This window comes from Mya arenaria, chromosome 9 (genome assembly GCF_026914265.1).
Source record: "Mya arenaria isolate MELC-2E11 chromosome 9, ASM2691426v1".
In the NCBI taxonomy this organism is placed as follows: domain Eukaryota; kingdom Metazoa; phylum Mollusca; class Bivalvia; order Myida; family Myidae; genus Mya; species Mya arenaria.
Window position 1 is genome coordinate 46,093,673 of NC_069130.1, and position 23,573 is coordinate 46,117,245.

At 36.2% G+C, this 23,573-nt stretch overlaps 2 protein-coding genes across 5 annotated transcripts in view; both read left to right on the forward strand.

Annotated features, from left to right (window-relative positions):
• The window catches only part of LOC128202648 (sex peptide receptor-related protein 2-like), a 28,429-nt gene extending 22,572 nt beyond the window's left edge, over positions 1 to 5,857 (forward strand). For all 4 annotated transcript variants that reach the window (XM_052903665.1, XM_052903666.1, XM_052903668.1 and 1 more), the window contains exons 2-3: positions 922 to 1,034; positions 1,494 to 5,857. In XM_052903665.1, coding sequence (XP_052759625.1) covers positions 1,498 to 2,697 — 1,200 coding nt within the window. In that variant the 5' untranslated portion in view covers positions 922 to 1,034; positions 1,494 to 1,497 and the 3' untranslated portion in view covers positions 2,698 to 5,857. The remainder of the gene's footprint in view (positions 1 to 921; positions 1,035 to 1,493) is intronic.
• LOC128246091 (protein melted-like) lies at positions 5,852 to 20,386 on the forward strand. The gene is made up of 10 exons (XM_052964297.1): positions 5,852 to 5,928; positions 6,382 to 6,474; positions 11,710 to 11,898; positions 12,149 to 12,263; positions 13,021 to 13,138; positions 14,849 to 14,988; positions 15,544 to 15,678; positions 17,804 to 17,953; positions 18,154 to 18,250; positions 18,808 to 20,386. The coding sequence occupies exons 1-10, from the start codon at positions 5,852 to 5,854 to the stop codon at positions 18,870 to 18,872; spliced, it is 1,179 nt and encodes a 392-aa protein (XP_052820257.1). The 3' UTR covers positions 18,873 to 20,386.
• The last annotated feature ends 3,187 nt before the right edge of the window (positions 20,387 to 23,573 follow it).

The window sequence follows — 23,573 nt, forward strand, 5'->3', positions numbered from 1 at the left end:
TTGTCGATATCTAAATATTGAATGATTTTAAGAGTATTTTGGAAAATGTGTTTAAAATAAGTTTCTGTTATGCACCAGTCCATTGTAACCACGCCCCCCCCTCCAGGTCCGGGGAATAGCGGGGACTTTGACTTTCAGTCCAACCAACACCGGGTAAAAACCACGCACTGCGGGGTCGAACTGATGGTAAAACCCCTGCCAAATGCCCCGCACCCCAGGAACCCTATGTAAAGCCCATTTCCCGCTATATTTTGCGCGAAGACAAAACCACTGCGTTCACCCGGCACTGCGGGGCCACCTGGAAGGTAAAAACACGGCCCATTTCCCCGGCTATCCCCGGTATACCCCCGGACCTGGGGACCGTAGTTACAATTGACTGGTGCATAAGCATGTTTAAGTTTAACAATTACGTCGATTGCTTTATTGTTATGGCTTTCCCATTCGGGTACAAGTGCATCCGATATCATGTTGATATCAGAATAGCTTGATATCATGTCATGATAGTGAAGTATGGGGCCATATTATCAACGGACAAATCAAACAGTCGCTTTTTATGAAAACAAATTTCTGAGTAGTAAAGTTAATCTGTTTCGAAACAAAGAGCTTTTTTGTTAGTATAAGCAAAGTGCATTTGATTTTACAAGTACAATTTTCAAATTGATGTGTGACATTCACTAAATATTAAACACTAATTCTGTCTTACATTTTGCCGAACGCTTTTTGATAAGATGACCCCTTCTGTCGAATGTTAACAACTCCCTTAATCGCTCGACGCAGCTCATTTGCCTATGTCCAATATTTTGATTCATAGTTTTCATGTGTCACAGGAATAAGTAAAATGTTCTAGGTTTCTCTTGTTTTAGATTTCTTTCATCCAATGAATACAGTTTCACCCTTTGATGTTAATTCTTTTCGTTTCAGAAGAGGCAGCAACCGGCAAAAGAAATTTGGATGTCCTTAAAACTATAGTGGGCGTGTTTAAAGTCTATGTTTAGTCCATTGCGGTGCGTTAAAGGCGGTAATTCATCCTGACTGTAAGTGGATATACTTGTGATTACTTGTAATCGTTCATTATCACTAATTGAACTTCAGTTACTAATCGGATATATTAAGAGCGAGAAGTCTTAAAAGTAAGGACACACTTTTAATACGCTTACTTCTTAATTTTAAATATTAGAATTAAACTAATCAATTATTCGATTTCTAAATATTCATATTACAATATAATTGCATAAAATACCTTTTACTGGATTTTCAAAGACGTTTATTTGTAAACTGAACACCATTGATATGTAAATTGAAGTGAATGATTGAACGATAAAAGTAAATATTTCTAAACGCTCGACTGAGTGAGTAAGTGAGTGCGTGATTAATTAAGTCACTATATGTTACCTCGATTTTCGGGTTTGAGTTTTTATTTTATCAAAATAAAACTTCATACACGCAAAATGTCACTTTATCTCAAACAGTCAAGTTTTTTGTCTTGCTTTCAGAACTATGGCTTCCTACGACGCCTACGGTGATTACCATGGAAACTATACCGATCATTCGTACACAAACGGGGCGAATAACACCGACCAAGAAACACACACACATTCACAGTACGACGACTACCACTACAGCTACGATGATTACAACCTGTACTCATTCGACGACTACGACATGTTATATGACGATCATATATACGAAATATTCGACTTTGAAATCGTCATTTATGGATATCTGTGGCCAATTCTTGTGATTTTCACCGCGTGCTGTAACTTGCTAGTGATTGGTGGATTTTTGAGGAAGCGCATGCGCAATCCGACGAACCTCATTTTGGTGTTCATAGCGATTTCTGATTCGTTGACAGGAATAGTAACACTACCAGCGACATTTTACGTGTTTTCCGGGAAACATATTTTTCTAAGCAAAGACTGGTGTAACGTGACAATGGTCACTAGATTGTATATATCTAGAGCCTTTCACACGATTTCCATTTGGCAAACTGTGTTGCTAGCAGTTCACAGATTTCTCCAAATACGCCACCCTAATCTTGCGTCACGGTTATGCACGACCAAGAAAACGCTTGCTGCAGTTGGAATTATGTACCTGGTCTCATTTCTCCTACATATGTTCCATGCTTTTGACATCAAGACCAACGGTGGGTTTTGCCAATGGGAGTTAAGAAAGCCTTGTGGGTGGGCATGCGTTTATATTTGGGCAAGCCTCATTCTGAATCACGTGCTGCCGTGTGTCATTCTCGTCGTTCTTGCCTACAAAATGTGGAAGTCCTTACGTAAACTCAACGTCAACGTCTCAAACAAAACCGTGCGCGAAAAGAAAGAACGGGCAAGAAAGATAACTCTGGTGGTAGTCCTGATTTTAGTTATCTTCCTTGTGCCTGAGCTTCCATATGGGATCTACTTCCTTATTACGATGATATTAAAATTAGTCAAGGGCAAGATCTTGCCGTTAAAAACCAACCGTGCAGTTCACACTGCCTATGAAGTTCTTCTGGTCTTGAGTTTTCACCTTAACTTTTGGGTGTATTGTGCGATGTACAGGAGCTTTCGAAAAAGCTTGAAAACCATTTGCAGAAAACTGCAATGCCAACCCGAACCACCGTTTCACTCAGAAGAGAATATGACGTCATCAATAAACAAGGATTATGAATTAGTCGGCATGACGTCAGACACTCAGCAAGAAAACATATGAGCTAACACTCTGCTATTTATTGTGTAATACCCAAACAACATTTTATCAGAAGTTATTATTGTGTTATGTATATCAAGCTGTATCTTTAGATACTGGTGGCGGAATAAAGAAAATGTGCATGAACAGAAACTCAAGTTTGAAAATCATCATTTATTGTATGCTTTCCGATTGAGATTTATCAGAGAAATAAAAATGACAATTCACTGTTTCAATCAGTGAAAATAACAATTTAATATTTTAGCTGCGTAACAATATCAACGGCGTCATATTCGAAATGACGTTACATTCACAAATTGGCGCACTTTTCTAAAAAACTACATTTAAAAGTCATTTAATATCGCTTGAGGCATATAATAAATAAAAACGTTTGTTTTTAGTGTAAGATCGCAATATATTTCACCTCGTGAACACCAAATAGTCATGTATAGTTTTCGGTGCTCACTCGGTGAAATATATTACGATCTTACACAGAAACAAAAAAAAACAGAGGAAGTACCTCTCTGTTATACAGTTACATTTTCTTCCCATATATTAATTAAGATAAACATCATACCATCATCGAAAGACTTGACATTATATTCTAAGAATAAATAGATCTCCCTGTATATAATTCACAGTTTCAAATTTCCGCTAGTACTTGGTGTTAATTAGTCAATTGTATTTACGATGTGCATGCGTTTAAGGAGAAGGACTCTTGTTCAACATGTTTGGACTGCTTATAAATAATTAAATATATGTATGTACCATTTTGGAATGGAATTCAAACGATAAGTCAAGTTACAAGTTAGACATGGCCCACAAGACTAGACGATATCCATTAAGAAGGAAGTATTCATTGAAACAACTAATTTATATTTGGGTTATTAAAACACACGTGATACACCAGATTGCTACAGCTTGGAATTACCTTGAGGAAGATACATGCGGAAGTTAATTTAAGCGTTAACTTTATTGCTTTTGTAGCTCTTGTTGGCATGTGGTGCATGGTAATTACATGATATACATGTAGCTTTGTTAAAGCTGCATTCTCACAGATTGAACGATTTGACAACTTTTTTTATCTCTTTTGTCTTGGAACGAGCCACTTTATGTAAAAATGCATGGAAACCAGTGATGTAAGACTGCTGACAATGTCAGATCGCAGATATTCATATTCAATATGTATGCGAAAAGCTACAGAAACACGCTTAGTAGCGAAAAGTTTAAACATAAACCCGGTGTAATGGCACTGGGGACACGCCAAAGACATATGACATAAAATCACAAACAAGAAACATGAAAGAACAGCACAAAACTCCACTAGCATAGTTAAGTTATTTTTTTTATGTTTTATGCACTTTTACTAAACCTTTGGTAACGCGTTTGTCCATAAAACATTAATTTTCGAACGTAAGTATGAAAATCTACGATCTGATCTTTTGTCAGCAGGCTTATATCTCTGGTTTACTGATATTAACGTAAATAATTGGTTCATTTCAAGATAAAAAATATATATAAAAAGTTGTCAAAACGGTAAATCTGTGAGAGTGCAGGTTTTAGTTTTCAAAATCGGTAACTCCTATTTTTATTATTTATTATTATTATTATTATTATTGTTATTATTATTGTTATTAGTAGTAGTATTTTTAGTGTTATTATTATTATTATTATTATTTATAAGACGATGTAAAGACTTTGATTTAATGTTTTCTTTTGTGTTTCTTCACTGTATTTTTGTCTGTTTGTTTTATTTTATTTTGTGCCATTCAACCCCTTTCGCTTCTCCTTGTAGTTTCAATTGAACTGTATTCAAGCTGCACTCTCAGTGATTTACCATTTTTACAACTTTTTATTTTGTCTTGAAAAGAGCATCTTTTTTGCGTAAATATCTGCAAACCAATGATATAGGATTGCTTACAAAAAATCAGATCGTAGATTTATATATTTCCGTTCGAAAATTAATGATTTATGACTAACGGTTTAAGAAAAATGCACAAACCATCAATTTTTGAACTTAAATATAAAAATCTGCAATCTAATTTATTGTCAGCAGTCTTATATAACTGGTTTCCATGGATTTTCGCAAAAATTGGCTCGATCCAAGACAATTTTTTGGCCAAAACGTTCAATCCGTGAGAGTGCAGCTATGAAATATAAAAGTTTAACGTTTTTACCCAAATAGAATAGCTCTAAGTAAAAGCGGAACCCTAACTAGCCCTTCATATTTCTGTAGAACGGTTAGTATATATACTCTCATGTTTAGTGAATGTAATTATTTGTAGACACATGCGAATGGAGTTTTAATCCAATTTCTGTATCATTGTACGCTGCCGGCCAGGTATTGCATGGTTATACGATATTTATGCTTTTTTATGAGGGGTGTGTGTAATTCTAGATATTGTATCTGGGAACGTACGTTATAGGTAAACGCGCGTACTTTTTCCGATTTTTTTCCTAAAATTGAACTGATCGAATAATTCGTTATACAAATTGTTAAGTCATCCATCAAGTGCAATATGAATACAAACAGGCGAACAATAAAATATACTAAATTTTCGTGAAACACGTTCTTTCACTTAGGATTGATTAATATTTGAAAAGTGCGGGATTCACATTGACCAAGACAAAACGGTCGAATTGAGTTATATTGCTATGTAACGTTTTGGTGTCGGAAAAGTGTCAAGAAAAGGCCCAGATTATTCGACATTTGTCTTATAGCCACAAGGACTTGACCATGTGCAATTGAAATACAGTATAGAGGAAAGTTAACGGACAAAAGTCACCCGGGATAAATCCCCCATCTATTTAAATCTATGTTTGAATATTCATCTAAGTGGACAAAAAGCTGCCCCCCTCCCCGGAAAACACATTTTTATGATATATTTTTTTTCCTACCATTTCTGTTGCTACTTTACCATATAATTATTGTTTCAGTTGTATTACAAAATATGTTATTACATTTTACAACCTTTTTTCTCACAAGTAAACCAAAACTTTTTTCATGGGGAAATTTTGTCCGTCTATTCAAAATTTTGTTCGAGGATTTTGTCCGGTGTGGGTTTTGTCCTACACTGACAGTTACAATAATGCGCGTGTAAGGTTGTTTGCTACGTCAACCATGTATCATAATTTATGTGTTAGCGTTTTAGTCTGGTATTAGAGACTATTGGAAAAGATGACCTATTTATTCGTAGCAAATAGACTTAGAAACAGTAACTTGTTCAGTGTATTTACTCCTGAGATAAAGCAAAGGTACGTTGTTTCCATAAACATATAAGAAGAAATAGCTAGGATAGGTATGCATGCATACTTTTTTTCTATTTGGTTTGTTCAGAATCGGTATACAGTATCATACCCCAGGGACATATATCAAGAGCGTTATTGGACGAAAGAGGCGGTGTAAACGTAGGGACGTTATCTTTTCTCCCCCCCCCCCCCCCCCCCTCAGAACATAAATTTATTTTGACTTACAACGTAGGGGGGCGGGGGGGGGGGGTACTCCCCTTATATTTTGTGTAAAATATTATGTCCAAAATGGGGGATTATGGGCATATTTTGTTACTTTTAACTCCTACATTGAAATTTAAAGTAAACTTGCACGAGTGTGTTACAGAGTACATCTCTTTTTTGGAAAATTTTAAATATTCATTTATAGTGATCAAATTTGAACATGTTCACTCAAACTTTTTTTTTATTTTTATTTAGAAATTACTATAAAGAAACACATTCATATCGATTAAAACGGAAACGTGCAGGGTCGGGAGGGCAAAATAGGGTCGTGCGGATAAGAGGAAACAAGTGAGTTTTTACGGCTAACTCAGATGGCTCAAAATGTCCTTAAGATTTATAGGTCGTCCGTCATAATTATGTTCGACTATGACCGGACGTTGCCGATACAGCGTATCTTTACACCTGCTGCTACCAATTGACGTGGCCAGTTATTTCGAGATAGCATATGTAGATAATGGTCAAATAGATCAAGGGAAGATAAAATTGATTAAATCCGCGTACATTCCTCCTGGAAAATATTGATTTATAATCGCAGTTTCATAGGAAACGATAATATTTACAAATCATTTTTTTAACTTTTACAGACAGAGAACATAATGTAAGTTCCTTAACTTTGCTATGTGTCCACAGTCTTTGACGTTGAATTGATAACAAGTGCTCATAACAAACTACGCAAAAAAAGTTTCGTCCTTTAAGTCAAGCTCAACACATAGGTTACTTCCCTTTGCCGTAAATAAATAACCGCCATTACGCATGTCAAGTGATGATTATCAAAATCTAATGACGTCATTCCTTTTTTTTATTTGAATTAAAACTTTATTTTTTTTAATTGAATACAACGTTATTTAGTGTATCTTTAGTAACAAACAATCGGACCCCCTTTAGCTCGAACTCGCTTGGCTCGATTTCCTCGTTGGCTCGCTCTGGATTAAAGGACATATTCGTTAAACAAGCATTTCCGCTTGGCTCGAATTTCCCGAGACTCGAGGTATTTTCGCCGGTCCCCGGGAGTTCGAGCCAACAGGTTCGACTGTATTGGATACATACAAATAAAACACTACTTTTCAAAAAACACTTGTAAGTCTGAAATCCAACTTTATTCTTGGACATCTTGGCGATTGGCTCCTCACTATCTCAGTGATTAACATGAACTCCTATGAGTTTCTGAAAAACATTTTGATAATAATAATCATGGTAAATTATCGTTAGTATACGGCTGAACAATTTATAAATTAGTTTGAGTGTACAATCTCCACAAAGTAAGAGTTAAAATGTTTTTAGTGTTCTACGCTATATGGTACACTGTATATATATATATATATATATATATATATATATATATATATATATATATATATATATATATATATATATATATATATACAGTATAAAATATAAAGGGGCACACTTAATATATATATATATATATATATATATATATATATATATAGTGTATATATATATATATATATTTAGTGTGCCCCTTTATATTTTATAGTTTGCCACTTTATTAACATATATTGTGACCTTCAACCTATAGTGTGTCCCTACATGTCCCTTTATCAACCTATAGGGTGTCCCTACATGTCCCTTTTTCAACCTATAGTGTGTCCCTTTATCAACCTATAGGGTGTCCCTACATGTCCCTTTATCAACCTATAGTGTGTCCCTTTATCAACCTATAGTGTGTCCCTTTATCAACCTATAGTGTGTCCCTTTATCAACCTATAGTGTGTCCCTTTATCAACCTATAGTGTGTCCCTTTATCAACCTATAGTGTGTCCCTTTATCAATCATAGTGTGTCCCTTTATCAACCTATAGTGTGTCCCTTTATCAACCTATAGTGTGTCCCTTTATCAACCTATAGTGTGTCCCTTTATCAACCTATAGTGTGTCCCTTTATCAACCTATAGTGTGTCCCTTTATCAACCTATAGTGTGTCCCTTTATCAACCTATAGTGTGTCCCTTTATCAACCTATAGTGTGTCCCTTTATCAACCTAAAGTGTGTCCCTTTATCAACCTATAGGGTGTCCCTACATGTCCCTTTATCAACCTATAGTGTGTCCCTTTATCAACCTATAGGGCGTCCCTACATGTCCCTTTATCAACCTATAGTGTGTCCCTTTATCAACCTATAGGGTGTCCCTACATGTCCCTTTATCAACCTAAAGTGTGTCCCTTTATCAACCTATAGTGTGTCCCTTTATCAACCTATAGTGTGTCCCTTTATCAACCTATAGGGTGTCCCTACATGTCCCTTTATCAACCTATAGTGTGTCCCTTTATCAACCTATAGGGTGTCCCTACATGTCCCTTTATCAACCTATAGTGTGTCCCTTTATCAACCTATAGTGTGTCCCTTTATCAACCTATAGTGTGTCCCTTTATCAACATATTGTGTGTCCCTTTATCAACCTATGGTGTGTCCCTTTATCAACTTAAAGTGTGTCCCTTTATCAACCTATTGTGTGTCCCTTTATCAACCTATAGTGTGTCCCTTTATCAACCTATAGTGTGTCCCTTTATCAACCTATAGTTTGTCCCTTTATCAACCTATAGTGTGTCCCTTTATCAACCTATAGTGTGTCCCTTTATCAACCTATAGTATGTCCCTTTATCAACCTATAGTGTGTCCCTTTATCAACCTATAGTGTGTCCCTTTATCAACCTATAGTGTGTCCCTTTATCAACCTATAGTGTGTCCCTTTATCAACCTATAGTGTGTCCCTTTATCAACCTAAAGTGTGTCCCTTTATCAACCTATAGTGTGTCCCTTTATCAACCTATAGTGTGTCCCTTTATCAACCTATAGTGTGTCCCTTTATCAACCTATAGTGTGTCCCTTTTTCAACCTATAGTGTGTCCCTTTATCAACCTATAGTGTGTCCCTTTATCAACCTATAGTGTGTCCCTTTATCAACCTATAGTGTGTCCCTTTATCAACCTATAGTGTGTCCCTTTATCAACCTATAGTGTGTCCCTTTATCAACCTATGGTGTGTCCCTTTATCAACCTATAGTGTGTCCCTTTATCAACCTATAGTGTGTCCCTTTATCAGCCTACAGTGTGTCCCTTTATCAGCCTATAGTGTGTCCCTTTATCAACCTATAGTTTGTCCCTTTATCAACCTATAGTGTGTCCCTTTATCAACCTATAGTGTGTCCCTTTATCAACCTATAGTGTGTCCCTTTATCAACCTATAGTGTGTCCCTTTATCAACCTATAGTGTGTCCCTTTATCAACCTATAGTGTGTCCCTTTATCAACCTATAGTGTGTCCCTTTATCAACCTATAGTGTGTCCCTTTATCAACCTATAGTGTGTCCCTTTATCAACCTATAGTGTGTCCCTTTATCAACCTAAAGTGTGTCCCTTTATCAACCTATAGGGTGTCCCTACATGTCCCTTTATCAACCTATAGTGTGTCCCTTTATCAACCAATAGGGCGTCCCTACATGTCCCTTTATCAACCTATAGTGTGTCCCTTTATCAACCTATAGGGTGTCCCTACATGTCCCTTTATCAACCTAAAGTGTGTCCCTTTATCAACCTATAGTGTGTCCCTTTATCAACCTATAGTGTGTCCCTTTATCAACCTATAGGGTGTCCCTACATGTCCCTTTATCAACCTATAGTGTGTCCCTTTATCAACCTATAGGGTGTCCCTACATGTCCCTTTATCAACCTATAGTGTATCCCTTTATCAACCTATAGTGTGTCCCTTTATCAACCTATAGTGTGTCCCTTTATCAACATATTGTGTGTCCCTTTATCAACCTATGGTGTGTCCCTTTATCAACCTAAAGTGTGTCCCTTTATCAACCTATTGTGTGTCCCTTTATCAACCTATAGTGTGTCCCTTTATCAACCTATAGTGTGTCCCTTTATCAACCTATAGTTTGTCCCTTTATCAACCTATAGTGTGTCCCTTTATCAACCTATAGTGTGTCCCTTTATCAACCTATAGTATGTCCCTTTATCAACCTATAGTGTGTCCCTTTATCAACCTATAGTGTGTCCCTTTATCAACCTATAGTGTGTCCCTTTATCAACCTATAGTATGTCCCTTTATCAACCTATAGTGTGTCCCTTTATCAACCTAAAGTGTGTCCCTTTATCAACCTATAGTGTGTCCCTTTATCAACCTATAGTGTGTCCCTTTATCAACCTATAGTGTGTCCCTTTATCAACCTATAGTGTGTCCCTTTTTCAACCTATAGTGTGTCCCTTTATCAACCTATAGTGTGTCCCTTTATCAACCTATAGTGTGTCCCTTTATCAACCTATAGTGTGTCCCTTTATCAACCTATAGTGTGTCCCTTTATCAACCTATAGTGTGTCCCTTTATCAACCTATGGTGTGTCCCTTTATCAACCTATAGTGTGTCCCTTTATCAACCTATAGTGTGTCCCTTTATCAACCTATAGTGTGTCCCTTTATCAGCCTACAGTGTGTCCCTTTATCAGCCTATAGTGTGTCCCTTTATCAACCTATAGTTTGTCCCTTTATCAACCTATAGTGTGTCCCTTTATCAACCTATAGTGTGTCCCTTTATCAACCTATTGTGTGTCCCTTTATCAACCTATGGTGTGTCCCTTTATCAACCTATAGTGTGTCCCTTTATCAACCTATAGTGTGTCCCTTTATCAACCTATAGTGTGTCCCTTTATCAACCTATAGTGTGTCCCTTTATCAACCTATAGTTTGTCCCTTTATCAACCTATAGTGTGTCCCTTTATCAACCTATAGTGTGTCCCTTTATCAACCTATAGTGTGTCCCTTTATCAACCTATAGTGTGTCCCTTTATCAACCTATAGTTTGTCCCTTTATCAACCTATAGTGTGTCCCTTTATCAACCTATAGTGTGTCCCTTTATCAACCTATAGTGTGTCCCTTTATCAACCTATGGTGTGTCCCTTTATCAGCCTATAGTGTGCCCCTTTATCAACCTATAGTGTGTCCCTTTATCAACCTATAGTGTGTCCCTTTATCAACCTATAGTGTGTCCCTTTATCAACCTATTGTGTGTCCCTTTATCAACCTATTGTGTGTCCCTTTATCAACCTATAGTGTTTCCCTTTATCAACATATGGTGTGTCCCTTTATCAACCTATTGTGTGTCCCTTTATCAACCTATAGTGTTTCCCTTTATCAACATATGGTGTGTCCCTTTATCAACCTACAGTGCTCCAGCTAAGCATAATTAGCGTGTCGGGGCGCCCCGCTGCCCTTTTATGGCGCCCTGCTGCCTTTTCAAACGCCCCGCTGTGTAAAGGGGTACATTATAGGTCCTATAATGTACCCCTTTCTTTATCAACCTATAGTGTGTCCCCTTTTTTACCTATAGTGAATATATAGTGCCTCTTTATCAACCTATAGTGAATATATAGTGCCCCTTTATCAACTTATAGGGTGCCCCTTTATCAGCCTATAGGGCGCCCCTTTATTAACTTATACGTTGCCCCTTTATCAACCTAAAGTGTGCCCCTCAATTGTCAGCCTCACATATTTCTACTCTAGCTCGGGTCAAAAGGAGGTGCGGTCCGTATCCAGCCAGACGGAAGGGACAGTGACCATTATCACTGTTGGCAACCCAGCCTACCCCAGTAATGTCGTCGGTGTGAGACAGCAACAACAGCAGCAGCAGCAACAACAACAAGTCCCACACAGCAACAGATCCAGTCAGCTTAGTCTCACACCATCATCAAGGTTGGTACCTTTCTTATCGTATGCGAAAGGAGGACACATGCTTTTGAAAATAACTTATTAACAAAAACTATATTTTAGTATAATGTATTATCGCTGACAAGGATAGCGTTCGCTAAAATGAGTGAAGTTAAGACAAAAATAAAGAAAACACTTTTATACAACAAGATACAAGTACATTTCTGGCATTTGAAAAGCATTATTCAATTATAAACCTGTATGTGCATACCACAAATGTTTTTAATTACTTTAGAACGAGTATCGCCAACTCGAGATCACTGAGTGACAGACCAGTCAGCCCGACATCAACCCTGGATAGAGCATCTCTAAACAGCGCACTCACACTGAACAGCAGCTCAGTACTTCCGGTACGGGCCACAATTATCTAGAATGTGCTTATGCATAACAAGCTGAAGTAGATTATTTCATTAAACCAAATTTAATACTTAATTTTGATTTTAATTAACAAAATTAATTTATCATGATTATCTAAAAGATATTTTTCTTTCAAACTCCGAAACTCTTCAAATTCAAATATTACACAAATTAAACCCTAAGTAAAATATTAATCTTAGATTAATCCTGTTGTAAAGGATTAAGGATACTTCAAGGAATGAGGCCAGTAACCCTAAATATTAATTTTCTAGAAACCTTTTATGAGTGTCACGGATTCTATAATCAATATATCCATATAATTGAAGAATTTTAAAGTTTTTTTAAATGAAACGACCTTTAGTCAAATACTGAACAAGTCATTACAGTGTCATTTTTTAATGTCTTTCCTGCATGAAATGATCCTGCCATTCAAATCTTGCCTGTTGTTTGAATAATAACATTAAGGGTATTTTGGATGGTCTTGACATTGTCCTCATTGTTGTAGTGCAACAACTTTAACCATTGCCATTACTCTAAACTGTTCAATACATTCAAACATCGGTACAACTTAGTCCTCATTTTTCAAGAGACAATATGCAAATGAGAAGCAAGATTGATAACTCTTGCTTAAATGATAATGGTATTTATTGCCCTTTGTTTGGATGAACGAATAACAACCAACACAAGGCACCCATTATTCTCTTGTTTACAGTTCAGTAAAAGCTAACACTAGGCAAACTCGTTTTCCAGCCTGAGCCACTTCGAGATGGTGTTCAGCACTTCTGCGAGAAACACATGGACACAATCAGGAAGTTCATCAGCAGTCTTTCCGCTAGGATTCCCCTACCAGCCAAATGCAGCATTGTGGGTAAGGCAGGACAAGTTCGTAGATGTTGAACATGTACGCCATATGCACTTATTAAGGATTGTAGTTACACTTAAGCAAAATCACAAATTGTGATAAGGTATAAGTAAGGCACGGTAAATTGTCTTATAGGAAGTAATTAGATGGAATAGCCTCGGATAGGACCCATCCTTGTACAAAATATGGCATTGTGGGTAAAATTGGATATGTTGTATGGCCATACACCTCTATGGACAAAGAACAAGTCCACCAATTTCTCCAATGACCTACAAAGTCAAGGTTGTAGGTAATCAATCTATTAAGTTGTTTGTGAGTAGGAATGTGAACATCTAAATATAGTACAAGTTATGCAATAAATGTTAACATATTGGGGTGGTGGAGAACTTTTTCTGCCTTAGCAAATAATGGTGGGGGGAATTTGTCCACCTTTGCAAATATTGGTGGTGGAGTATATATCTACCTATGCACATATTGGTGGTGGAGAGATTTGACGGTCTATGCAAATATTTGTGGTGGGGGAGTTTTGTCTGCCTATGCAAAATGTTGGTAATGGGGGGAATTTTGTCTGCCTATTTACCAATATTGCTGGTGAGGGCATTTTGTCTGTCTTTGCAAATATTGGTGTGGGGGGGGGGGGTATTTTGTCTGTCTATGTAAATATTGGTGGTGGGGGATTTGACCGTCTATGCAAATATTGGTGGTGGGGGGATTTGACCGTCTATGTAAATATTGGTGGTGGGGGTATTTGACTGTAAATGAAAATATTGGTGGATGGGGATTTGACCATCTATGCAAATATTGGTGGTGGGGGATTTGACCATCTATGCAAATATTGGTGGTGGGGGATTTGACCATCTATGCAAATATTGGTGGTGGGGGATTTGACCATCTATGCAAATATTGGTGGTAGGGGATTTGACCATCTATGCAAATATTGGTGGTGGGGGATTTGACCATCTATGCAAATATTGGTGGTGGGGGATTTGATCTATGCAAATAATGGTGGTTGGGGGATTTGACCATCTATGCAAATATTGGTGGTGTGGGGATTTGACAGTCTATGCAATTATTGGTGGTGGGGGGATTTGACAGTCTATGCAAATATTAGTGGATGGGGATTTGACCATCCATGCAAATATTGGTGGTGTGGGGATTTGACAGTCTATGCAATTATTGGTGGTGGGGGGATTTGACAGTCTATGCAAATATTAGTGGATGGGGATTTGGCCATCTATGCAAATATTGGTGGTGAGGGAATTTTGTCTGTCTTTGCAAATATTGGTGGGGGGGGGGGGGTATTGTGTCTGTCTATGTAAATATTGGTGGTGGGGGATTTGACCGTCTATGCAAATATTGGTGGTGGGGGTATTTGACTGTAAATGCAAATATTGGTGGATGGGGATTTGACCATCCATGCAAATATTGGTGGTGGGGGGATTTGACCATCTATGCAAATATTGGTGGTGGGGGGATTTGACAGTCTATGCAAATATTGGTGGTGGGGGGATTTGACAGTCTATGCAAATAGTGATGGAGGGGACTTTGTCTGTCGCTTGTTGTACACAATTAATCATGCCCCCAAATATAACTCCATCAACAGGAATCAAATAAACAACACAACTAACGCCCAGAAGTTGGAAATAGATATTTTGTAAAATGAATCCAAATTGTGTTTTATTGCAAAATTTAGGTGTTTAAATTATGTATTTTCAGACGGCAGACATAAGCGCTATGTTCGTCTCAATTTCCAGTGTGGAATAAAGGGGACAAATTGTTTATATGGGAAGCAGTTTTTCATCCTAAACACCAAGCTTCCAAAGACCTGGATCCATCTCATGTTCCTGGCTGTCCAGGTATAAAGTCATATAGTGAAGTTATAGTGAAATAATTCGCACTTGTTCCTGGCTATGATTTAAATTATATAGGCAGCAACACTGTATGATATCGTATCTATTTATATACCAAGTCAGCGTCAACCCTGGGCCAGCAGGATTTAAGCTCTATAGCTGGCAAAACTGAATGACACTCTATCTATTTAAAGACCTAGTCAGCGTCAATCCTGAGCCAGCAGGATTTAAGTTCTGTATAAAGCAACACTGTATGATATCTTATCTATTTATATACCAAGTCAGCGTCAACCCTGGGCCAGCAGGATTTAAGCTCTATAGTTAGCAACACTGTTTGATATCCTATCTGTTTATAGACCGAGTCAGCGTCAACCCTGGGCCAGCGCAGGATTTAAGCTCTATAGATAGCAACACTGCATGACTTCCTATCTATTTATAGGCCCAGTCAGCCTCAGCTAAGAGTCGGAAGGATTTATGTATGAGCAGCTGTTAACATTGCTTGGCAGAAAGGAAATGGTGGCTATAAATAGAAATACTGTATGACATTCTATCTATTTATAGGCCCAGTCAGCCTCGGCGTTAAGCCAGCAGGATTTAAGTGTGAGCAGCCTTAAACATTGCTGGGATGCGCTCTACCCGGAGAAAGGAAACAGTGGCTATATCACACTTGTCACCTCATCCTTCCCATCAGCAAAGGTAACATCCCTAATGATCATGTATTGGCGGTAAATAAAGTAAATATATGTGAATGTCTTTGGTTTGCATATATATGCATGTTATTTAAATCCAATTAGAATTTATCAAAAGTGTTTATATCTGTTACTGCTAAAAATATATGTGTCCAAAACGTATTCTAAATTATACATAAAAGTTCTCTCCATTTGAATGGGTTTCCGGACAATTCGGCACCGAACGAATTCGGCATACATACCTTTTCGGCACTAAGTTAATTCGGCAGCGTCAATTCGGCACCATCCGACTGGATACCAAGATAATTCGGCACCGTTTTTTTTTTGTATTTTTTTTTGCTCATGTAATTAAGCATTAAGTGTTTAAATATTTTTCAAGAAAAATAATTATTCCCCGAAATATTTATAGAGCTACTTTATTTTTTATTTTGTTTTCATTTCTTATTTTGTATTCATTGTCATTGATATACCGTAACTTATTTTAAATTGTAAGTACTGGTACAAATATTTTAAAAGCATTTAAATCCGTTGTTTTTTTGTTATACTGAATTCAAAAGGAATGTTCGAGATAACAAACAATATACGTGACATAATAAAAAAGTTAACATTAAAACTTTATGCTGAATCTTTCGTTGTTAAAAATAAATAATAAAAAAACATATGAAAGTATTTTGCAAAAATGTGATAAAAATGCTATGGTTTAATACCCAATTAAATGTGATATTTTAAAAATGAACTCGTTAAAGTTGATTTTAAACGTAAATTCATTTACACGGAAAGGAATATAATTATTTTTAAAACTTAAATCAGTTTATTGACAAATTGCTTTCTTATGCCGTATGCATCGAATACTTAAATTGAAGATCTTCTTAAACTACTAAAACATAATGAAAATTAAAAGACGACTTTAAATTTATTACAGAGTTATTTGTTGTGTGATGAGATTATTATCTGCAGAAACACATGTCATAGTGTGTCGGCATGTGTCTCGTTAATTAACCCTATCCGTTCAACCCCTGGTGTGAAAATAAATAATAATCTTTAACATACCATTGTTTATTGATAACCATATGGTTTAATTGAGTACACGGGGGTCGCGTGGCAGCCTTTCTTAAGTCAATTGGGGCAATGTGTCGACCCATTTGAAAATGCACAGCGGAGTATCACTCTTTATGTACTAACAAAAATCAAAGTACATTATAATTGTCACAAAAACAAACAAGTGAACTTTAAGTAATAAACCAAGGTGTATTTTTTTTATCTCTGTTTTTTTTTTTAAAGACAAAAGCTGTATATTAAATAATTTGTTTTAAAATAAGAAAATATGCATTCATTTTGAATACTACAAAATAGCATTTCAGTAAACCACCTAGGTTTAAACAGCCAAATGTTCGCTTGCATCTGTTCTAATTCTCTAAAAATCCAAACCAATGTAAGATATCGAAATGGAGAAAATAGGTTTAACATTGTTTTATGTTTTTACCAATTCATTTCAGATCCATTTGGTGTAAAGTTTTAGCTACACGAAGAAACTTACGCATCGAGGGAAGATCAGCACAAGATCCAATCTTTGCAAACGTTCATGTATATTCAATTATTAACTAAAATTGTATTTGCAAATGACTATTTATGATAATGTATGAATTGCTTTTAAATTTTGAATTACATTTTTGAAAATGAACGTTTCTTGTAATCATTACTTACTCACAGCGCACGCGTTTTACTGACTTTAATTAGAGTTCAAAAAATAAGAAGCAAAATATCCTCCAATAAACAAATGCGTATGCTGTTACAATAAGAACCGCTGTAATAAATTTAGACGTAAAGAAAGATATAGAAAACACAACAAAATACACTGTATAACAAAAAAAACGATACATGATACTCATATTGGATGATCGAAAAAAAAAATTGAAAGGCAGTTTAATTGATATAAACGAACCATATAACGAATGCAAGTGAGAACAGTTGAGTTAAAGATAATTTGAATTATGTGCCGAATTGACTATGCTTTATGGTGCCGAGTCGACTGGGTGCCGAATGTGTTGGTGCCAAATTGACTATGCCGAATTCGTTTGGTGCCGAATTGTCCAGTTACCATTTGAATGCAGTCTTATCCAAACATTTTCCAGGACCAGGATGCCTTGCTTCAGGAGCTCCATGGTGACCGATACTTTGATGTGTTCGAGTTTAACGCCCCTCGCAAGTACTGGGCCTGCTTCATGTGTAACCACCCGAAGAAAATGTCTGAGCTGATGCCTGATGGAAGTCCAGTCATTGCTGTATGTTAACAGTTTTTTAAATATTTGAATTTTTAAATCATACTTTAATTGTACTGGTGATTGATGCACGATAGCAATCCAGGCATGATCGTTTGTGAACACTTGAATCTTGCCCGATTTTACTGCCCGCTGGCAGCCCAGTCACGGCTCAGCTGTTTATAATTTAAAAGATATAATATTTACTATTCTCTACTGGACAGGGTCAGTTGAATGAGAAGAAAGGGCGCTGGAAGTTTCTGAAGCGGTGGAAGACCCGATACTTTACTCTCTCCGGCAGCCAGATAACTTACAGCAAAAGTGATTCGTATGTTACACTTTATATTCACTGTATTTTAACTCACATTAGACCTACAGGTAAGTAATTCCATATGTAACACTTTATATAACCTAAATTTAACTGACATTAGAACTTATTCCTATGTGACTCCAAAGTCTAACTGGAATTAGATTGTGTTAGCTGAAGGTAAGGGCATGGTGAAACATAAATCACCTTGAGATTTTATTCCACTCTGTATTTGTTGTGTCTGCTTGAAGTGAGATAGACATAGTTACCACAACAGCGGTCAACCAGGTGCATGCCAGTGCGTCCGGTTGTATGTCCATCAGTAAGTCCAACTTGATAATGCACTTGGTAATTTTTAAGTGATTTGTCACAAGTGTTCATCATGTGAAGCTTGCTGTTAAGTGCAAGACCAAAGACTTTTCGTCAAAGGTCAATGTCACACGTTAAGGTCATTGGTCAAAATTCCATGTCAAGGACTTATTCAAGGTGAAAATACCTTCATTTTGTCTTGTCCTGGCTGTAATTATTCCAGTAGGAGATCTTATAATAACACAAATGTTTTCCTCTCTAGAGAAAAGAAACGTTACCAGTGCGAGAAATACAGAGTGTGAAAGCTGTTCGCAAAGGCATTCGTGATATTCCTAAGGCGTTTGAAATCTTCACAACAGACCAGAACTATGTGTTAAAGGCAAAAGGCCAACAAAACATTGAGCCCTGGGTACAGTGCATCCATCTAGCTGTGCCCAAGGCTCAGAATGATGGAGAGTGTACTGTTGTGGAAAACGTCACCATAACCATTCCAACCAGACCTCGATCTGCTGTACGCGATACAAAGTTATAGCATTTGTAACACAGTGCACACGCTGTGATAGACAGTGATATTAAGATCTTCAGAACTTTAGATGTAGAATTGCTGTAATTATAACAAAGTGTACATATCTGAATGAATAAAAATGTTAGCATTTTGACAAAGTGCATATACTGTGATACAAAAATTTGTAGTTTGTAACCAAGTACAAACATTATTGATGAAAGATGGTGGACCATTTGTGTCCACTTTCCATTTTTTGGTGTCTTAACTGCTGGTGTATTGTTTTGAAAGTGAATTTTATAATGGTGATATGGCCATGCATTTATTAATGTTAATAGGTAAGTCAGTATTGTATATGTCCACATTAATGAACTGATAATTGCATCTGAAAAAACAAACATACATGTAAAAAACCTTTTTTCCAAAAAATGGTAATTACTTCAAAGCTGTATTTTCTTATTTCAACAAAACGTGGCGCTTATGACGCAAATGGATTATCATAGTAAAAACCCATTGTAAGTTATTTTTATGAAGACAATTTAAAATTAGTATTAATTGATCATGGTAGAATGGAAACATTGTTACACATTTATCAGAAAAGTGGTGTTTACATGTATATATGTGTTTTGTTAAAGTATACATTATTTGTTTTATTCCTATTCGTTTATATACACAATTATCAAATGTGTAAATAAAAGCATACATTGAGGCAGTAATAACAATATTGATGCAAGTTTCAGTTTTGTTTAATTTATAATATTAAACAAAAGGCAAATGTTATCACCAGAAAACCACAATATGTTGACATTCATGTCATGTTAAGAAATGAAAATATTGAATATCCAAGTGCATAATGTTACATTAAAATCATCTCCAGCATTGTATTACACCTACTTTCATGAAACATCATTGAAATGTTGGTTAGCATGGGAAATTATGCATCTGTTATTTTTTATGAATTTTCACTTCGTTTAATAGGAGTTAGTGCCCTTTAATTAGTAAAACAGTGTATGAAGTACATATCTTGTGGAGAATTAAGCTTCAACAGTATTGTACCTTCACTCATAAGACTTCATAGGAATGTTGGTCATCACTTTTCGCTCTGTCTAACAAAAGTTAGTTCCCTTTAATTAGTAAAACAGTGTATGAAGTACATATCTTGTGTAGAATCAGGCTCCAACAGTATTGTATCTACACTGATAAGACTTCTTAGGATTTTTGTCATCACAGGCTGTTGCCTCCTCTGTCGCATTTCGCTCTGTCTAACAAGAGTTGTGGCCAATGTCTTTGTTAAGAATTACACATATTGTTATTGCTCTCATCGGATTGTTATTGAACATTGAAGATGGTACACCTGACATTATTTTCAAATTTCACTCATTATTTCAACAACTTGAGGGGGGGGGGGGGGGGTCGGGCGGTTTTCACTGTGGTAGCTCTTGTGTCCAATCGTAATCTAAAATACTTGGTTTTAAAACAAAATTTGGTAGGAAATTGTCATGTATGCTTAAGCAAACATCTGCTAACATTTCGATGTTTTTTTCTGGTTTACATGTGGTGTAGTAAATAATTATTCTAAGAACTACATATATGCAAACTGTCAAAGCATTAAGTGTTGTTTCTATTGAAAACAACACCATTTGCCTATGTTTTCATATTTACAGTGTAAAATGTCAATTGCTGTATTTTATTTAGTAGAACATGGGCTGTATTGCAGAAACCTCTTAAGTTGTTTTTAAGATACATGTAACTAAAATTTGAAATTCTAAATTGTTATATTTCTTTCAAAACCTAACACTTTCAAAGTTTTTTTTTAATTTTAAAGCTCAGTTTCCATCAATTATTGCCAAAATACATTAAGCATATAAGCATGTGCGACATAACAAGTAAGGAAATTCTTGACTGTAAGGAGAAGGCCCATTCTTAAATTGAAATGCCTCTGTAATAGGGCTCCTGTATGGTCTTTGGTGTTGATGTGGCCATTTTTCTTTTGCAATACCTTTTCAAATAGAGGTGCAATATATAACGTTTGTAGAAGTAGTATTAAAATGAATCAAAATTGTTTTGATATCAGAAGCATTTGAAAACACTGCAGCCGTATTTTATACACCATACTAACACTATGAGACTTGATTTTCAACTATTACCCTAGATAAACAACTGTGACAAAACATGCCTTTATCGTTTTTCTAATCTTTATGCTAACTATACTGGTAATGGAAATATTTATTTTGGTATTATCATCTGTCATCAATGTCGACAAATTTTCTTGACATAATAATTGTGATGACATGTTTTCATAATAAAAATAAGCAAATTAAAAACTCATGTTTGGAATTTATTGGTCTGAGATATGATAGGTTTTTTGTTTATAATTGTCGTCGCTATCATGAAACAACGTCATTGTACAATTTTTAAGGAATATTTACACCTCAACTTCCATTCCTTAAATGAACTGCTTTTCGGACTCCGCACACTTTGACCAGCCCAATTGCGTTCATACACCGATAATGACATCAACCCCAATTGGGCTAGTGTACTTGACCAATGCGTTAGCAGTCGTCTGAAACCCCCGTGAACTTTCAAGTCGGCGACCTTTGAGGTGGGACTTCAACTCGGGGAAAAAAGCAAAGTCGAACTGGGCCAGGTCAGGTGTTTACGGCGGATGTGGAAGAAGCTCCAGTCCTAGGACGCTAATCTCAAGTTGAGTGGTCGCAGCAGTATGAGGTGGGGCTTTATCCTGTAGGAGGATTATAAGTATATATTATGTGTTTATGTGTATTATGAGGGTCGGATTTTTCGATCCGGACCGGAAACACATGATTTATTTTTTTCTTGCATACCTATTATGAATTTGTTAAAAAAATGACGTTGAAAACGCACTTTTGTACATTTCACCAAAAAGCGCGTGCGACGTTGTTTACTGACGTCATAAAGCGCAGTAATTTTAAATCACTATCGACGTCAAATAGTTCTTTTAAAAATCGCGCTTTTACGATTTTTTATTTTCAATTTTAATTAAAAGGATTGTATACTTATATTTTTGATTCCGCTTTATTTAAATTGCATAATATACTTTTTATAAACCATACAATAAAAAAAAGAAGAAGTGGCGCGTTGTTGCGCGTGACTCATGTTACATGGGGGGTGTAAGATGAGTTTTTCCAGCACCGGTCACATGACCGGAAACACCCGTCCAGTATGCAAGAAACGCACGTCCAGTATAAAAGAAGAAATGATCAACCGTGATGTCACTCATCTTTTTCTTCTAAGCGCCCGGATGAGATCACGGCCGAGTACCACCTGTTCACAATGTTAATCAAAGTGCTGAAAGCACTGATGGACTAGGGCTTCATTTAGGGGAATGTTGATAACCATGTTCTAAGCATTAAACAAATACTTCTTGCAAGCTGCAAAGGAAATTTTAAAAGTGTGGGTAGAGGGAGGGGGGGGGGGGGCTAAAGTGTTTAATCAGATAAAGTCATAGTTCTTTTGAAAATCTCAATGTCGTTAAATCAGACCTAAACAAATTAATTTACGTGGTTGGCGTATGTTAACCAAAGTACACATACTTGTTTAATTTGATTAAATCATTTTATATCAAAGGTTTGTTATTTGCAGTTTCAGAGAAGATTTTCAATGATGTAATTATATCCTATATAGAAAATATGTCACCTCTTTTTCAGGGGAGCTTTAAACCACAGGGCCATACTTTGGATAATATTTGTAAAAGACATCAATAAATGCAACAGTAGGCCATTCTTGTATTGTCCTCTGTCTCTGTCCTGATAGCTCCCTATCTCAATAGTTGCAAATGGTTGTAGGTTCATGATTCTCCTGGTCATTGGTCATACAGAAAGATGTTGAATGTAAAATCAAGAAGCTTTCATTTCAGGCACTCCGAATTGGATAGAACTGTAACATTTGGAGTGCCTAGAATTTGTAAGATTTCTAGGCAACATGTATCAGGTGCTGCAGTACATTTTCTTTACTACAAATACTTTTACCCGTCCTTGTAAATCTAAAAAAGCTTTCATTTCGCAAAAGTAGTTCATATATTAAACTATAATAAGGTTGCTAAATCAGAGTTTGAATAATTCTGATATCTAGATGTGCCTTTAATTGCAGCAATTTAATGTCCAACTCATGATGTCAATTGAGCTGGTTAAGCAATACTGCATTTCCTTGGTGTGGGGATTGCATTATGTACTTGAATAAACAAACAGTTTTTGCGTTGGAAAGTACAATGTATTGACATTGTTACATGCAATTTTCTTGACCTGACTCCATCCAAGCCTTAAATCTTAGATCAACATGTACTTGGGGCTACTCCATCCAAGCCTTAAATCTTAGATCAACATGTACTTGGGGCTATATAATTTATCAACGAGAACTATAAATTATGTTCAATTTAGTGCCACTTATGATATATCATTCCGAATACAAAAACACTAGCATTTTCTTTAAAACCACTAGTATTAATATCCTATGTTATGATAAAACCATTGCCAAGGTGGTAATTTGAA